General features: G+C 45.9%; 1 protein-coding gene across 2 annotated transcripts; it reads left to right on the forward strand.

The window, feature by feature from the left end:
* The first annotated feature begins 2,726 nt into the window (after positions 1-2,726).
* fbxo11a (F-box protein 11a) lies at positions 2,727-14,169 on the forward strand. 2 transcript variants are annotated; one of them, XR_013811554.1, is made up of 22 exons: positions 2,727-3,015; positions 4,980-5,107; positions 5,311-5,392; positions 5,676-5,817; positions 6,303-6,432; positions 7,034-7,117; positions 7,256-7,388; positions 7,505-7,611; positions 7,736-7,847; positions 8,090-8,196; positions 8,364-8,501; positions 8,804-9,021; positions 9,721-9,901; positions 10,451-10,573; positions 11,066-11,151; positions 11,308-11,384; positions 11,477-11,620; positions 12,401-12,511; positions 12,742-12,849; positions 12,977-13,027; positions 13,271-13,369; positions 13,737-13,875. XR_013811554.1 is itself a non-coding variant. In XM_079728782.1 (22 exons), exons 1-22 carry the CDS (start codon positions 2,928-2,930, stop codon positions 13,864-13,866), a joined length of 2,637 nt encoding a protein of 878 aa, XP_079584908.1. In that variant the 5' UTR covers positions 2,727-2,927; the 3' UTR covers positions 13,867-14,169. The 2 variants fall into 2 exon arrangements, 1 of the variants encoding a protein (XP_079584908.1); XM_079728782.1 differs by having other exon boundaries at positions 12,977-13,085; positions 13,737-14,169.
* The last annotated feature ends 10 nt before the right edge of the window (positions 14,170-14,179 follow it).

The following is a 14,179-nucleotide window of genomic DNA, read 5'->3' on the forward strand; positions in this document are numbered from 1 at the left end:
TGATGTACTTGTTCCAGGTCTTACAGTATTGGCGCAGGCTGTGTCCAGCTTTATGGACGTTGGGCTCCATGCACCATCTGTGGCCAACCTGCAGTGGCAGTTTCAGTCCCGTGAACAAGGACCAATGGAGGGGGGGGGGGGGGGGGGGGGGAGCTGAGAGCGACGAAGAGAAGGAGTAAAGGAGAAAGAGGAGGAAGAGGGGAGAGGGGGGGGGGGGGTTGCCTTTGTGTTGCCATAAAGCTGTTTCCCCTTCTCCTAGCAACGGCCTTCCATTTCCTTAGTTTTTGGGCCGCATGGTTCTCCTGTTCGCTCGCTTACTCTCACTCTCTCTCTCTCACAGACACACACGCACACACAGACACACACGGACACACACTCCCCCTCTTTCTCCTACTCTCCCTCATCCACTCTATCTGACTCTCTCCCCCTCTCTCTTTCACTGTCCTATTTATGGTAATAAGCCATCTGCCCTCTCGGTAACAGCCGCCCAAATATGGGCGGGGCTAGAGGGTGCGTGTGCAGGGTTTGGGGGTCTGACAGACAGGACACTGAGACAAAGACACTTATGCTGTTATGTCTGCCGTTGTCCCAGTGGATGCCTTCAGACATATGAAGGACTAGAGAGCAGAGGTGGTTTGGAAACAGGTTATCCACGACTCAAAATATCTCCATGAGACTCAACGCTATGCTATATAAGGAAGAGGTTATTTGAAAGTTTTAAATCCCTCAATGTGTGGGCAGTCATTTTAACACAATGAAAACGGTAGACGTCCGGTGAGAGAGCAGGAAGAGGAAGTGATTGCAGTTAAACGAGACTGTGTCGGTTAGACTTGGCGACATCGAAGACTGGTGGGCAAAACAGCCAATCCAAAGGCACTGGCTCTCCAAAGACCTCTGTTGCCACTGGATACTCGGAGAGTTACCAAGCCAACACATGTTCCTCACTATCATATCATCGACATGTTGTGTTATAACATGGCAGGTTGCATTTGGGTTTGTTTTTTTCTTTCTTACATGGATAATGTTATCCAGTCCCATTGGTTTAGATATCCTACAATAGTAGTAAACGTAAAATATTTGGGCCTGTAGGCTAAAGTCCTTTTTATTATTATGAAAAGTGTTGTTTATGGAAAAAAAGCTCAACTGCTCTTACAGATAAATAATTTAATAAATCCCTTCAAGCAGTCACCTATTGAGTAGATAAAAACGTGATACTACCTCATACAAAATAATACTAGGCGACGTATAAAAAGGAAGACAGTTTTTTTATTTCTTCATAAAAAGGCCAACCATAATTCCCTTTAGTAAACTCCTTAAAACAGTGGTGTGTCCTTAGATAACTCTAGACATGACTCTTGACTCCTCCCCTCGTAAGGTCAACGGCCGCTAACCCTAACCGTCAGACAGACAAACCCCCAGATGGGTTAATGGCCACCGAGCCACAAAGCACAGATGGCCACACTAGTTTGGACGGTGGCAGTCTTCAGTACATGAGGTAATACATTATAAAGCCCGGCAGATACAATTGAATTAAATGTGCCAGGGCCAGAAATCAGAGTTAGATCATTGTCTCTTTTGAAAAGTCATGATGACACTGCCACCTTAAGGCATTCATGAGAAACACTAGTTAATTTGACCTAGTCCCTTTTCCTTTTGTCCAACGAAAACGAAGTAATCTTAGAATCATACTTTCTTTAAGTGAGGGTATATTCTCCCTGTCCTTTGCACAGCATGTTATTATGGTCCTTGTGGTAGCAGTCCGTGGTTTGGATCTAGAAAGTTAACTATGTCTTTCATGAATGCCTCACATGAGAGCTCTGGACTTTGAAATCAATAAATCAATTAAAATATCTTAAAAGATCCTAATAGGATAAACATCCCATTGACGTGAATAGAGCAACATTTTTTTGGAGACAAAGCACCATTTACTGACCATCTCGTCTATGCAGTGGCTGTATAATAGGTTGCAGGAGAGACACCTGGTGGACATATAGACTGCAGTGCAGTTACAGGGTTTTAGAATAGAGTGTAGGTTTATCCCTTAGCACATGAAGACCAATATGAAAGATATTATTGTTAATAAATATTAGGCTTGACTTGTATTAATCTGGTCAAATGTTCAGCATATTCTCCTATTTAAGTCATTAACCTTAACCAATTAATTAATTAATTCACTCGATTGATAGAATAACATGCATCGTTGCACAATTGCAAATAACATATAATGCCATTTTTATAATTATCCAATTCAAGAATTTTAATTAAATTGGATGAAGGACACCAATGATTGGTTATAGAGATGTGATACTTTGACAGTTGCTTGTGAAACAGAAGGCTGCACATATGCTGCACATGTGGTGGCCGGCCACACACATTTTTTTACTAGGCTATTAGTAGGCCTATCCATACTTCAATGTGTATCACAAAACACTGACCAAACACTGACTGCTCTGGTTCTGCCACTGCAGTTTGATACACGGAGGAATTGCCACACATTGTATCCAGCCACTCCTAGTGACAAAGAAGTCAACCTTTGTATAAGCTTTGTAATCACAGGTGTCCCTATATACGTTATCCAACACCCATGGCCTGTTATTTTCCTCATGGTAGGGCAGTCGTCGTCTTATTTTGATCAGTGACGTAACGACGGAAGGCCGTCCCATGTGATGCAGTTGTGGCAAGAGCAGTCCTCCATGGTCTGTGCTGCTCGTCTTGTTATGGCTCCTCCTGCTATAGCATAACAGCAGCGGCGGAACAGGCGCAGGGGTTAGGAACCGAACCACATATTTGTTTTCCCCTTTTTGGAAACGGAAAAGGTGGCGGACTGCGCAATGTTTAAGAAAAAGGCATATTAGCTCGTGTGCCCCGCTTTGTCTCCGCTGCTGCGAAGGGTTAGACATTTCTTCAAAGATTAATAACCCCCCCAAATGAACTCCGTCAGAGCAAGTAGCAGAAGACCCAGGCGAGTGTCCAGGCCGCGCCCGCTAGAGCCGGAAAGGAATAACCAGGAAAGAGGTAAAGTGGACCCGTATCTCAACCAGCATCCACTCCACATTGCATGTACTAGGCGTCCGTGTCAACGTTTTGGCCCGGGCGTGACATTGTTGCCCTATTTGTTTTGTATCGAACCCCGGACAATAGCAGCCTTACGCGGTAGGCGGCTCTCAGGAAACACCGCGGCTTGTGTCTGTACCCAGCGCACAGGCCGCGCTTTGTCTGGCTGGCTCTTCTCACTGCCCCAGCTCCTTATCTTCTCAACTGTCTCCCTGCCCGCATTCAGCGCTTGCTTCACCTGAAAAGCGACAGTGTCCCACTTTCCCCAGATATCATTTTGTCTTCAAACATGTGTGACAAATGCGCTGAGGGGGAAACGCCAGCCACATAACGTACGTTTGCTATCCGTATCCCCCGTGCTAACATGCTAATCAGCATACCATATGACGCCAGTCTCCGGCATGGTTGTGGTCCCTTATAAATGCCAACGTCGTACGCGTTTGATTGACATGGTCACGGGTTGGTCAATTTTCCTGTACATCAAGAGCAGAATTGCATGTTTTTTTTGCAGAGAGCAGGACGACACGCGTGGAATATACAATGTGTGCGCCGATCTCCTTAAAAGTAAACAAGCTGAATCGTACGGTGCGGTCCCCCTGGTTTCCACCGAGTCTCCCCATATCCTCGGCTGAAGGATCGCTTGATCTAATACACATTAAACAGCTGTTCGACCAAGCGCAGGAATAGCAATCGAAACGCTGCCTATGTGAGTAACCATGTGACGTTAATGCAGCGCAATGTAAACGTTAAGACGTGTAAAGACGTGGTCATTCATTAACATAACTTATGTTAATTGTTTCCCAAATGAATGCTGTATACGTAATTTTCTCACGTATACAGCAGTTTTAACCTGAGCTCGAAATATTAATATTACATCTACCGCCTCATCGTTAACAATTATTTTGCCGACGCTTTTGTCCAAAACGACTTTTAATTAGTGGAGGGAATGGCATTTAACGTTAGCTTAGGACCACAGGTGGGAATCTACCTTCATCGTTAATGCACTAGCGGGTTGAGCCATCGAATTGAACAATCATCCCTCCAACTCTTTCGTTTTGGTAGTGATGAAATCAACCATTTCACATTTTATACAGTATATTCTATGTTATCATGTATGTGGATGGCATGCATGCATGCTCAGCCTAGGGTTCAAAAGGCTCTGCTCATTGTTTTTAAGAGTGTTGCCACAGTGCATTGGGATATTTGCTGATTGAGCTGGACAAGTCAGGTCTCTGGTGTTTGTAGTGGTTACTGGTCTAGTAGCCTGGGAGTCATGTGCAACCAAAGCAACAAGCACTGTCTGCGTCCCTCACCTGGGGTAACCGACAGCTCATCCCTTCCTCCTCAAACCTTTACAATAATGGCTTATTCTCAATCAAAAGGTGGTTCCTTGTTGCATATGTATGGTTGTGTAAATAGTACATTTTGTGTAGGATTTAGGAACATTATGTTAAATTGGAATAGTGAATTTACGTATATGTTGCTGCTTGATGCTGTTTGATTATCTGCCTTTATAGTTGTTTAAATGCTTACAGTAGATTTGTCATTTAATGGTTAAATATTGATAAGGTTCTGTATGTTGAATGATAAAAGACTATGTGTGTTCCCATTCTAACGTACTTGAGTAAAGATGAAACATAAGAGGGAATGAAAATAGCTCAAGTGCATGTGATGAAAAATGAATTTAGACTGTTCAAGTAGACTGGTCTAGTAGAATTATACAACACTGAAGACGTAAGAGTTTTCAAAAAACAAGCGTCTGATTGGAGAGATTTCTGAAGTAGTCTGAAGCTCTGCATCAAAAGCATTGTTCTGCTAAAATTAGAGCTATGCATCCATCAATCTAAACCACGCTTATGAAACAATATTTGCAGCACATGTCAGAAATGGTTGTCTTATTGTGTTCATTTTTTATTTTTTTTGAGATGAGGACGTTCCTGCAGATATGGTCGCAGAAGTATCCGGTCCAGGAGCTCAGAACAGTCCCTACCAACTTAGAAGGAAGTCTCTACTACAGAAGAGAACAGTGTGTCCAGCCAAGGCCAACATGGAGGTATGACATCTCAAACCCAACTAACGGGGGTCTTTGGTACATTCAATTGAGTGAACCATAAAAAGGAAATCATACAACCAATCAGTTTTGTTATCGTGAATCATATGTTGAAAAACTAGGGTGAACCTATTGTCAATCCTGCAAATCATTAATGTATCAAACGATGCCTTATTTAATCTGGAAACATGCTTCTCCTCATACAGGGTGCTTCCACATCCACCACTGACAACTTTGGGCATCGAGCAAAGCGCCCCAGAGTCTCGGGAAAGAGTCAAGATTTATCAGGTAATCACAAACAAAACAATCATCTTTCAACGAGAAAAACGTAGAAAAACGAATGCAGTCATACATGTATAGAATATAGCAACCATGAGGTTACTACATTCATGGTTACTATACTATACTCATGGTTATATAGTTACCATAAGGTTAATATATTTAATTTGTCCGGTCCAAAAAAAAAGGATGTTCCACGACGAACCGCCTGCAATTTAGTTCTCCAACTCGCTCACCTGCGAAGCTCTCGTAAAACAGGCGCCTCTAACGACGATGTGTGTGTTCCCCGCAGCGCCGGCAGAGCAGTACCTCCAGGAGAAGCTCCCGGACGAGGTGGTGCTGAAGATCTTCTCCTACCTCCTGGAGCAGGACCTGTGTCGCGCTGCGTGCGTGTGCAAGCGCTTCAGCGAGCTGGCAAACGACCCAATCATCTGGTGAGACCCCCTGCTCCCCCCCGGTCTGCAGTGCTGTTATTATAATCACATCTCCATCAGTTGTTAATGGGCTGCTAATCATCATCAATGCGGATATCTGCGCGATGGATGACTGATAAGACATCATTGAGTTTGTTTATGTTCCATCGTAAGACATGTTATATTATGAGGGCCATTAGTGATCATTAGTTGTTTGATGGGAAATGTTGGTAGCGGTCAATTATGTTGTTGTTTTTGAGGTATGTAAGTAATGTTACGACTAGTTCTTGAGGTTGACAGAACTAATACAATAATTTAAAATATGAGGTGCTATTGGTTCAAGTCAAATAAGCATATGAACCCTATAAGCAAAAATGAAAAGTCTTCTGTTATTCATGCATAATGGCTAGAAACGGGACTTGAAGTTTAAAAGTGCAGTTACAGATTAAATGTATTGCTGCTGTCAATATTCAGAGAGCCCTGACCCTGTCTATGCTGCATTGCAGGAAGAGGCTCTACATGGAGGTTTTTGAATACACACGTCCGATGATGCACCCAGAGGCAGGGAAGTTCTTCCAGATCAACCCAGAGGAGTATGAACAACCCAACCCTTGGAAGGAGAGCTTCCAGCAACTGGTAATGAGCCCTGCTTATGCATGCTAATTCCCCACCACTTAAATTCAACTTAATTGCATGGCGGTAGTCCTTCGATTACAGAAGAACCTTTACAACATAAGAGATCATCTTTGTTTGCTTTTGAGTCTTTTATAGTATTATTTATGTGCTGCTGTTTTTTTGAAGGTTAATATTCAGCCTTAAACCGTTTTGGGTTTTTAAATGTGGAACATTTCAATCCACTGCTGTAAAAATGTCACATAGATCACAGGAAACTACACTTCCCTTGATAGTAACAGATGGTAGTCATAGCCACTATAAAGCTTTTGCCTGCACTATGAAATATTAGATTGTTGCATACTCTGCCGAATACAGCACATTGTTAATGAAGACATTGATGCAGTTATTCATTCCCATTCATTCATGGATTTTGATACACTTTGGCCCAGTCACCATTTCGGTTAGTTGATAGCAGTTGTTAAACACTTTACTACTTTTACGAGAGTAAATTTACTGCAAATAAAGATGCCCATTACACTCCATTATCCTTCTGTTGCAACAATTTCAATCCACTTCCTTATGGATTGTGCATTATTCACCATATATACTTTTTCCTTCACAGTACAAGGGAGCGCACGTAAAGCCAGGCTTCGCTGAGCACTTCTACAGCAATCCAGACCGATACAAGGGACGAGAGAGCATGCTCGTAAGTGACTTCTTTAGCTTTGTGTGTTCTTTCCCAAGTCACCCAGCGAGACTAGCTTTTGCTAATTTCCATTTTAAATGCATGCAATTCATCTCTGGTGCATCCCTTGTTCCTAATAATTCCCGGCGTTCCCTTCAGTACTACGACACCATCGAAGACGCCCTGGGCGGCGTGCAGGAGGGCCACTTCGACGGCCTCATCTTCGTCCACTCCGGCGTCTACACGGACGAGTGGATCTACATCGAGTCGCCCATCACAATGGTTGGCGCCGGTACGTGTATCAGAAGAACCCGTCCCCCCCGTCCCCCCTCATCAACTCCCCCCGTGCGTGCTTTCAAAGGGGTCCCTGTGTTCCCTCTGACACCTCCTGCGTCTCTAACTCCACAGCCCCGGGGAAAGTAGCCGACAAAGTGGTCATTGAGAACACCCGCGATTCGACGTTTGTATTCATGGAGGGGTCCGAGGACGCGTACGTCGGATACATGACCATACGGGTAACCACGCTTTTTTAAATTCATTTGTTAATTTTTATTACCACTGGAAAGGTGTTGGTTACGTCCAGTCAAAGAAATGGTTTTGTGATCCTAATTGGTCGACGCGTTTGTCTCTCTGTCGTAGTTCAACCCCGATGATAAGTCTGCACAGCACCACAACGCACATCACTGCCTGGAGATCACGGTCAACTGCAGCCCCATCATAGACCACTGCATCATTCGCTGCACATGCACAGGTAACGTCTTCACGCAGAAACCCGTTGACCTCATGTGGAACGATCCTACACTTCCATTTGTCAGAGCTCAAGCCATTTAAAAGGCATCTCTTGCTTGAACTAAAAACGCCTGTCTATCAATCATGCGTTGCAATTTCAAATCTAGACAGCTCAAGCATCAAGCCTTCAACGGTGGCTACTGTTGGATTGGGTGTACAACCTTTCTAGAGGTGATAAAACTAATGTCTCCCTGGCGCTTTCAGTCGGGTCGGCAGTTTGCGTGAGCGGCCAGGGTGCCTTTCCCACCATCAAGCACTGCAACATCAGCGACTGTGAAAACGTGGGCCTCTACATCACTGACCATGCACAGGTAACGACCGCGACCTCACACGACGCAGTACCCATTCCCATAATTCAGCCTTGGCATTGGAAGCTGAAGAACACGGCACTGACGGAGAACACAGTATTGAATACGTCTGAAGCCGCGACACGTTACCCGCTGAGTACTCTGCTGACGCTCACTGATCTCCCCCCCAGGGCATGTATGAGGACAACGAGATCTCCAACAACGCGCTGGCGGGCATCTGGGTGAAGAACCACGGCAACCCCATCATCCGACGGAACCACATCCACCACGGCAGAGACGTGGGGGTGTTCACCTTCGACCACGGCATGGTACGGCTCAAAGTGCTCCTCCTCCTAGCCAGTTTGGCGTAGACTTGAGCCAGACTTGATTGATTATCTGTTGTTTCAACTCCAGCAGATGCAAACTTTCATTCACTCCTTTTGACTTGAACTTCTTTTTAGGACAACAGATTCATTATTTTTGTTGGGTTATCTGTTATCGGTCCTTTTGAAAATCTATTAACGTCAAGTAAAAAGTTAATGTCATGAAAAAAAAATATGATTAGTTTTTTATAATTTTCCACAAAAGCTTTTATGTGATTCGGTCCTAAAGCGATGTTTGCGTATCGCAGGGCTACTTCGACAGCTGCAACATCCACAGGAACCGCATCGCGGGCTTCGAGGTGAAGGCGTACGCCAACCCCACGGTGGTGTGCTGCGAGATCCACCACGGCCAGACGGGCGGCATCTACGTCCACGAGAAGGGCCGCGGGCAGTTCATCGATAACAAGATCTATGCAAACAACTTCGCCGGCGTGTGGATCACCTCCAACAGTGATCCCACCATAAGGTTAGTGTGGCTCTTGTGTATCATCATAACGTTTCCATATGTTCAATATCACTCTTCTATTGTACTTGTCTATTGGGGTTGATTTATTGTACTCAAAGGTTGTATCAGCGATTCTAGGCCGAAACATAAATGATCACATTCATCTGATCTTTCCTCACGATCCGCTAGATGCCTGGCCCATAAGCAGGCCGTCAAAAAAACGTGACTCTGTAGACAGGCTGTGCTCCGAGACCGCACACAAAAACAAATGGTACTATCAACCACTCAACCAAAATAAATAGTATTCCAACCATTCACCGACAAGAGGCGGGTGTTGTGGGGTTTTGCGCTGCGTTCATGATAGTTTTTACTGGATGCACGAAACACGGAAGGGAGGGGCGAGCTGGCTCTGTTTGTTTGGGAACTCGCTCCAAATACCAACAGAAGAGACTTCACCCAGCACCGCTGATACACCTTTAATTGACCCGACTATTAGGCACCCATGTCTGCATTAAGGCCTTCTCCCTACACTTTGTTACTCTATTGCTTTTATTCGTATTTATTTTTTACCATCGCTGCCCAAGAATTTAATTTGCAATAACGATCAAGCCAACAGATGATTGTTGGGGCAATGTGAAAGCCCTTTCTTTAAAACCACCTCCTCAACCTCGGTGTCCGAAAGCGTTCCTATCTGACGTGTGCTCTCCCACCGGCCTGCAGGGGCAACGCCATCTTCAACGGGAACCAGGGCGGAGTCTACATCTTCGGCGATGGCCGGGGCCTCATAGAGAGCAACGACATCTACGGCAACGCACTCGCCGGCATCCAGATCCGCACCAACAGCTGCCCCATCGTCAGGCACAACAAGATCCACGACGGGCAGCACGGGGGCATCTACGTGGTGAGTGGGGCAGAACGACTTGGGGAAATAATCGAATTGCGATTATTAACACCGATATTGCCATTGTGATTTAGTGCGCGATTTTTCTTTTTAAAGCTCCTTATATTCTGTATTATTCACTAAACAAGCTATAAATAATTCTGTAGCATGACCAACACAACATTGGAAGCAGTCAACATATAAAATGCTCTTTCTTTTAGGCCAGGCCTATGTGTGGAGATGAATTGGTGCATGAATTGATTATAACGTCTTTATTTAACTATTGAATTGTAAAAGAAAAACAAATACAAATCTCACTGATCTCTCGCGTTCTTGTACATCACGATGTCTGCTGGAATAAGATTAATCGCTCAGCCCTAGTGGGGAGTGTCATCCACACACTCATGCACACGGGCGACCGCCGAAGGGAGCGCGGCGCAGGATCGAACGGTCGGCTCGATGACCGCAAATGCAAATGACGTGCGGTAGTCCGAGGCGTATCACGTTCACGGCGGCCCGCTGACTCTGTGCCCGCCCCTGTGTGGTCTGTTTCCCCTCCCCCCCACGCAGCATGAAAAGGGCCAGGGGGTGATCGAGGAGAACGAGGTGTACAGTAACACGCTGGCAGGGGTCTGGGTGACGACCGGCAGCACGCCAGTGCTAAGGAGAAACAGGATACACAGCGGCAAGCAGGTAAGGGTGGAGCCTATAGGGACGACGCGCTCAACCACCGCGCAGACCTGACCGCACTGGGATCACCGCCCCCTTTAGTGGGGCGAAAACATTAAAGGGGACGTATTATACCACCAGGTGTGAGTGCGATTAGCCTTACAAGCCGTTTCAAGAACCTACCCCATATGACATCGCTAGTGGGCGTGTCCACCTAGATGTGTGCTGGATAGATCAGTCTACCAGCTTACCCAGTGGACTGAAGTAAACGTTTCTCATCTATCCAGCACACATCTAGGTGGACACGCCCACTAGTGACGTCATATGGGGCAGGTTTTCGAAACGGCTTGTAAGGCTAATCACACTCACACCTGGTGGTTTAATATGTCCCCTTTAAGGCCAAAGTGCAGTGTTTATGTCTGCGTTAAAACGACTATTATGGGCATTTTATTATGGGCAGAATGCAGCATCAGGGGCACTGAGGGGTGCTGACCAGCGTTGTGGTTGTGTTACCAGGTCGGGGTCTACTTCTACGACAATGGTCACGGTGTGCTGGAGGATAACGACATCTACAACCACATGTACTCTGGAGTACAGATTAGGTGGGTCAAGTGGTCCGGTCCTGGTCCTCTCGATGGGCCCGTGGGTTAAAAACCCGAAGGGCCAATTGTGCGGCACACAGATTTCCTTTCAAAATATCAACCTCCTGTTGATTTACATCAATTGTACATATTGACGATTTCTATTCCTTTAAACAGAACTGGCAGCAATCCCAAAATCCGACGGAACAAGATCTGGGGCGGTCAAAACGGAGGCATTTTGGTTTACAACTCTGGTGAGAAACCTCCCGTATCATCTCCGTTATCTTCAGTCGCCATATACCTGCATAAAGACCGATGGATAACCAGACCCGTTTGTGCACTCAAGGCTTGGGCTTCATTGAGGACAACGAGATCTTCGACAACGCCATGGCCGGAGTGTGGATCAAGACGGACAGCAACCCCACGCTGCGCAGGAACAAGATCCACGATGGGAGGGATGGAGGGATCTGTATCTTCAATGGAGGACGAGGTACTTCAAATCTATTCATAAAAAAAGCATAATGTATGATGTGTATATCCCAAAGACCTGGTTTCATACTAGTGGTGATCTTGAATCGTTGGCAATTCAAATCTTCAACAGGAAGACATTTAGTCTACATCATCTTTAACAGTCGAATTGTCTGTTGGGAAATGGTGGGTGTGTAACAGAGGGATGTTTGATTGGGAGGATAGGTGTGCTAAAGGAGTGATACAACAGCATTGCTTGGGTTCTAGAAGGGTAAAGCCTAAAAGTAATAGCATGTTTTTTTTTTTGTGAAGAACCTCTTCATTTCGAACCTATAAAAGATGATCCGAAAAAAGTCAATAGCAGCTCTCATATCATACCACTCGCGTTAGTGGAAATGATTTCCTCTGTCGGTAACGGAGTGTATTTTCGCTGTTCTGAATGGTTCCCTGTGAACGTTACGTTCACACCTATTTTGAATTTTTTAAGCAGTCAAACGCTTCTGCATTCTCTTTATCGCTTCAGGTTTTGTCATGATCGAATGTGAATACCTTACTTAATCAGACCGAACAGAACTCTATTATAGAATGCATACGTTTTGACTAATATGTTTTAAAATGTAAACTTTCAGTGCATAGCGTTTTTCCACCACAGCGACACATTTTAGTGTATAAAGAATAAAACCCGCCACCCACAACGAGATCAATTGCCAGATGTTGTTCTGTTTCCCTGAACAAAGTCGGTCTGCGCTGCAAAAAAAAAAAAGCGTGCAAATCAACCGTTTCATCTGTTTCCTCTTCTCAGGGTTGCTAGAAGAAAACGACATCTTCCGAAACGCCCAGGCAGGCGTTCTCATTAGCACCAACAGCCACCCCATTCTGCGGAAAAACCGAATATTCGACGGCTTCGCTGCAGGTGGGTAGCTCGCGCACACTGATTTGGCGTCTCCTTAGCATGAGGCTAATTTGTATTTTCAGTCTAATAGCCATGGCTTTGTTACAGCCTCGCTAATGTGGGGCCATTATAAAACAGCCGAACAGGGCTAATGAGGCTAATCATTCTCTCTCCCCCGAAGCCTGTTAAAACACGTATACATGCCAGAGAGAGATTGGAGAGCAACTCGGAACATGTTATCTTCCCCGCAGGTATCGAGATCACAAACCACGCCACGGCCACTCTAGAGGCAAACCAGATCTTCAACAACCGCTTCGGAGGGCTTTTCCTGGCCTCTGGCGTCAACGTGACAATGAAAGGTACGGCCGGGGTCCGCCATACAAGACCCCGTCATGATGCACTCCTGAAAGGGCCACATTCACACCAAAAGGTTACGGATCCAGGAATGAATCTAACGCGTGGTTTCCCTCCTGTTCCTCTCTGCAGATAACAAAATAATGAACAATCAGGATGCCATTGAAAAGGCTGTAAGCAGAGGTCAGTGCCTGTACAAGATTTCAAGTTACACCAGCTACCCAATGCACGATTTTTACAGGTAACTCTTCCTGTTCTAGCTTACCGTTAATAGCTTACCGTTGATAGCTTACCGTTGATAGATTACAGTTGATAGTTTACCCTTGATAGTCGCGTTGTTTGACGTGTTTTTTCGCGTGAGCCTCTTGCTCTGGCCCCAGTGTTGGGTCTGCGTCGCTAACGCTGTGGTCCTCTGGTTCCCGACAGGTGCCACACCTGTAACACCACAGACCGCAACGCCATCTGCGTGAACTGCATCAAAAAGTGTCACCAGGGACACGACGTGGAGTTCATCCGACATGACCGGTGAGTCCCTGGAAAACCTTTGAATGCCGCACGAAAGAAACGTTTTACTGTTGGGGCACTGGATAGCTTAGCGGCCGGGATGTGTGTTCCCCCTCCCAAAACGTACCGGGTTCGATCCCCAGTGTGTTACCCTTAGCCACCATTAAGAGGCCAACCTGTTTCTGTCTTTGTGACATGCATCTATTATTCATTGTTATACTGTATGCGTCTATTCACCTGTCGCTTTGGATTAAAGCAAGCTTAATATCAAGCTAAACCCAATCCCACTAAAGTAGTATATAATGCAGTTATGCTTCACAAAGGAATTGTGTAACGGAGAGCTTTTTGCTGCAGTGCATGATGGGAAAACTGTTCTGTCCTCATGCAGGTTCTTCTGTGACTGCGGCGCCGGGACACTGTCGAACCCGTGCACGCTCGCCGGAGAGCCAACGCACGACACCGACACGCTGTACGACTCCGCCCCCCCGATCGAGTCGAACACCCTGCAGCACAACTGAGACTGAGAGCCCCCGCGCGCGCACACTGACACACACACACACACACACACACAAACACACAGCACCGCCACCTTCCTGGCTCCGTCAAGACTCCCAAGATGGAGGCAGGCCAACCTGTACCGGGGGACAAGGCTGAAACCCGGTCTCCAAAGTCCGCAGATTCACTTCCGAGGAGGACGTGATGCAAGAGATACGCAACTTTATATGCAGGAGCAGGACAGGAAGGGGATACGGTTTCCCCATTGGACGCCTCGATTCTTCTTATTTTATTTTCTACAATTTATCGACCGAGGACTCAGGATTTGGGCGGGGG

The sequence above is a fragment of the Pollachius pollachius genome (assembly GCF_949987615.1).
Source record: "Pollachius pollachius genome assembly, chromosome: 2".
Classification (NCBI taxonomy): Eukaryota; Metazoa; Chordata; class Actinopteri; order Gadiformes; family Gadidae; genus Pollachius; species Pollachius pollachius.

Coding starts and splice junctions, on each gene's coding strand:
- fbxo11a (XM_079728782.1), top strand. CDS start 2,928: ATGAACTCCGTCAGAGCAAGTAGCAGAAGACCCAGGCGAGTGTCCAGG. Junction 5,393..5,675: donor AAAGAGTCAAGATTTATCAG/GTAATCACAAAC, acceptor TGTTCCCCGCAG/CGCCGGCAGAGCAGTACCTC. Junction 8,197..8,363: donor ACATCACTGACCATGCACAG/GTAACGACCGCG, acceptor TCTCCCCCCCAG/GGCATGTATGAGGACAACGA.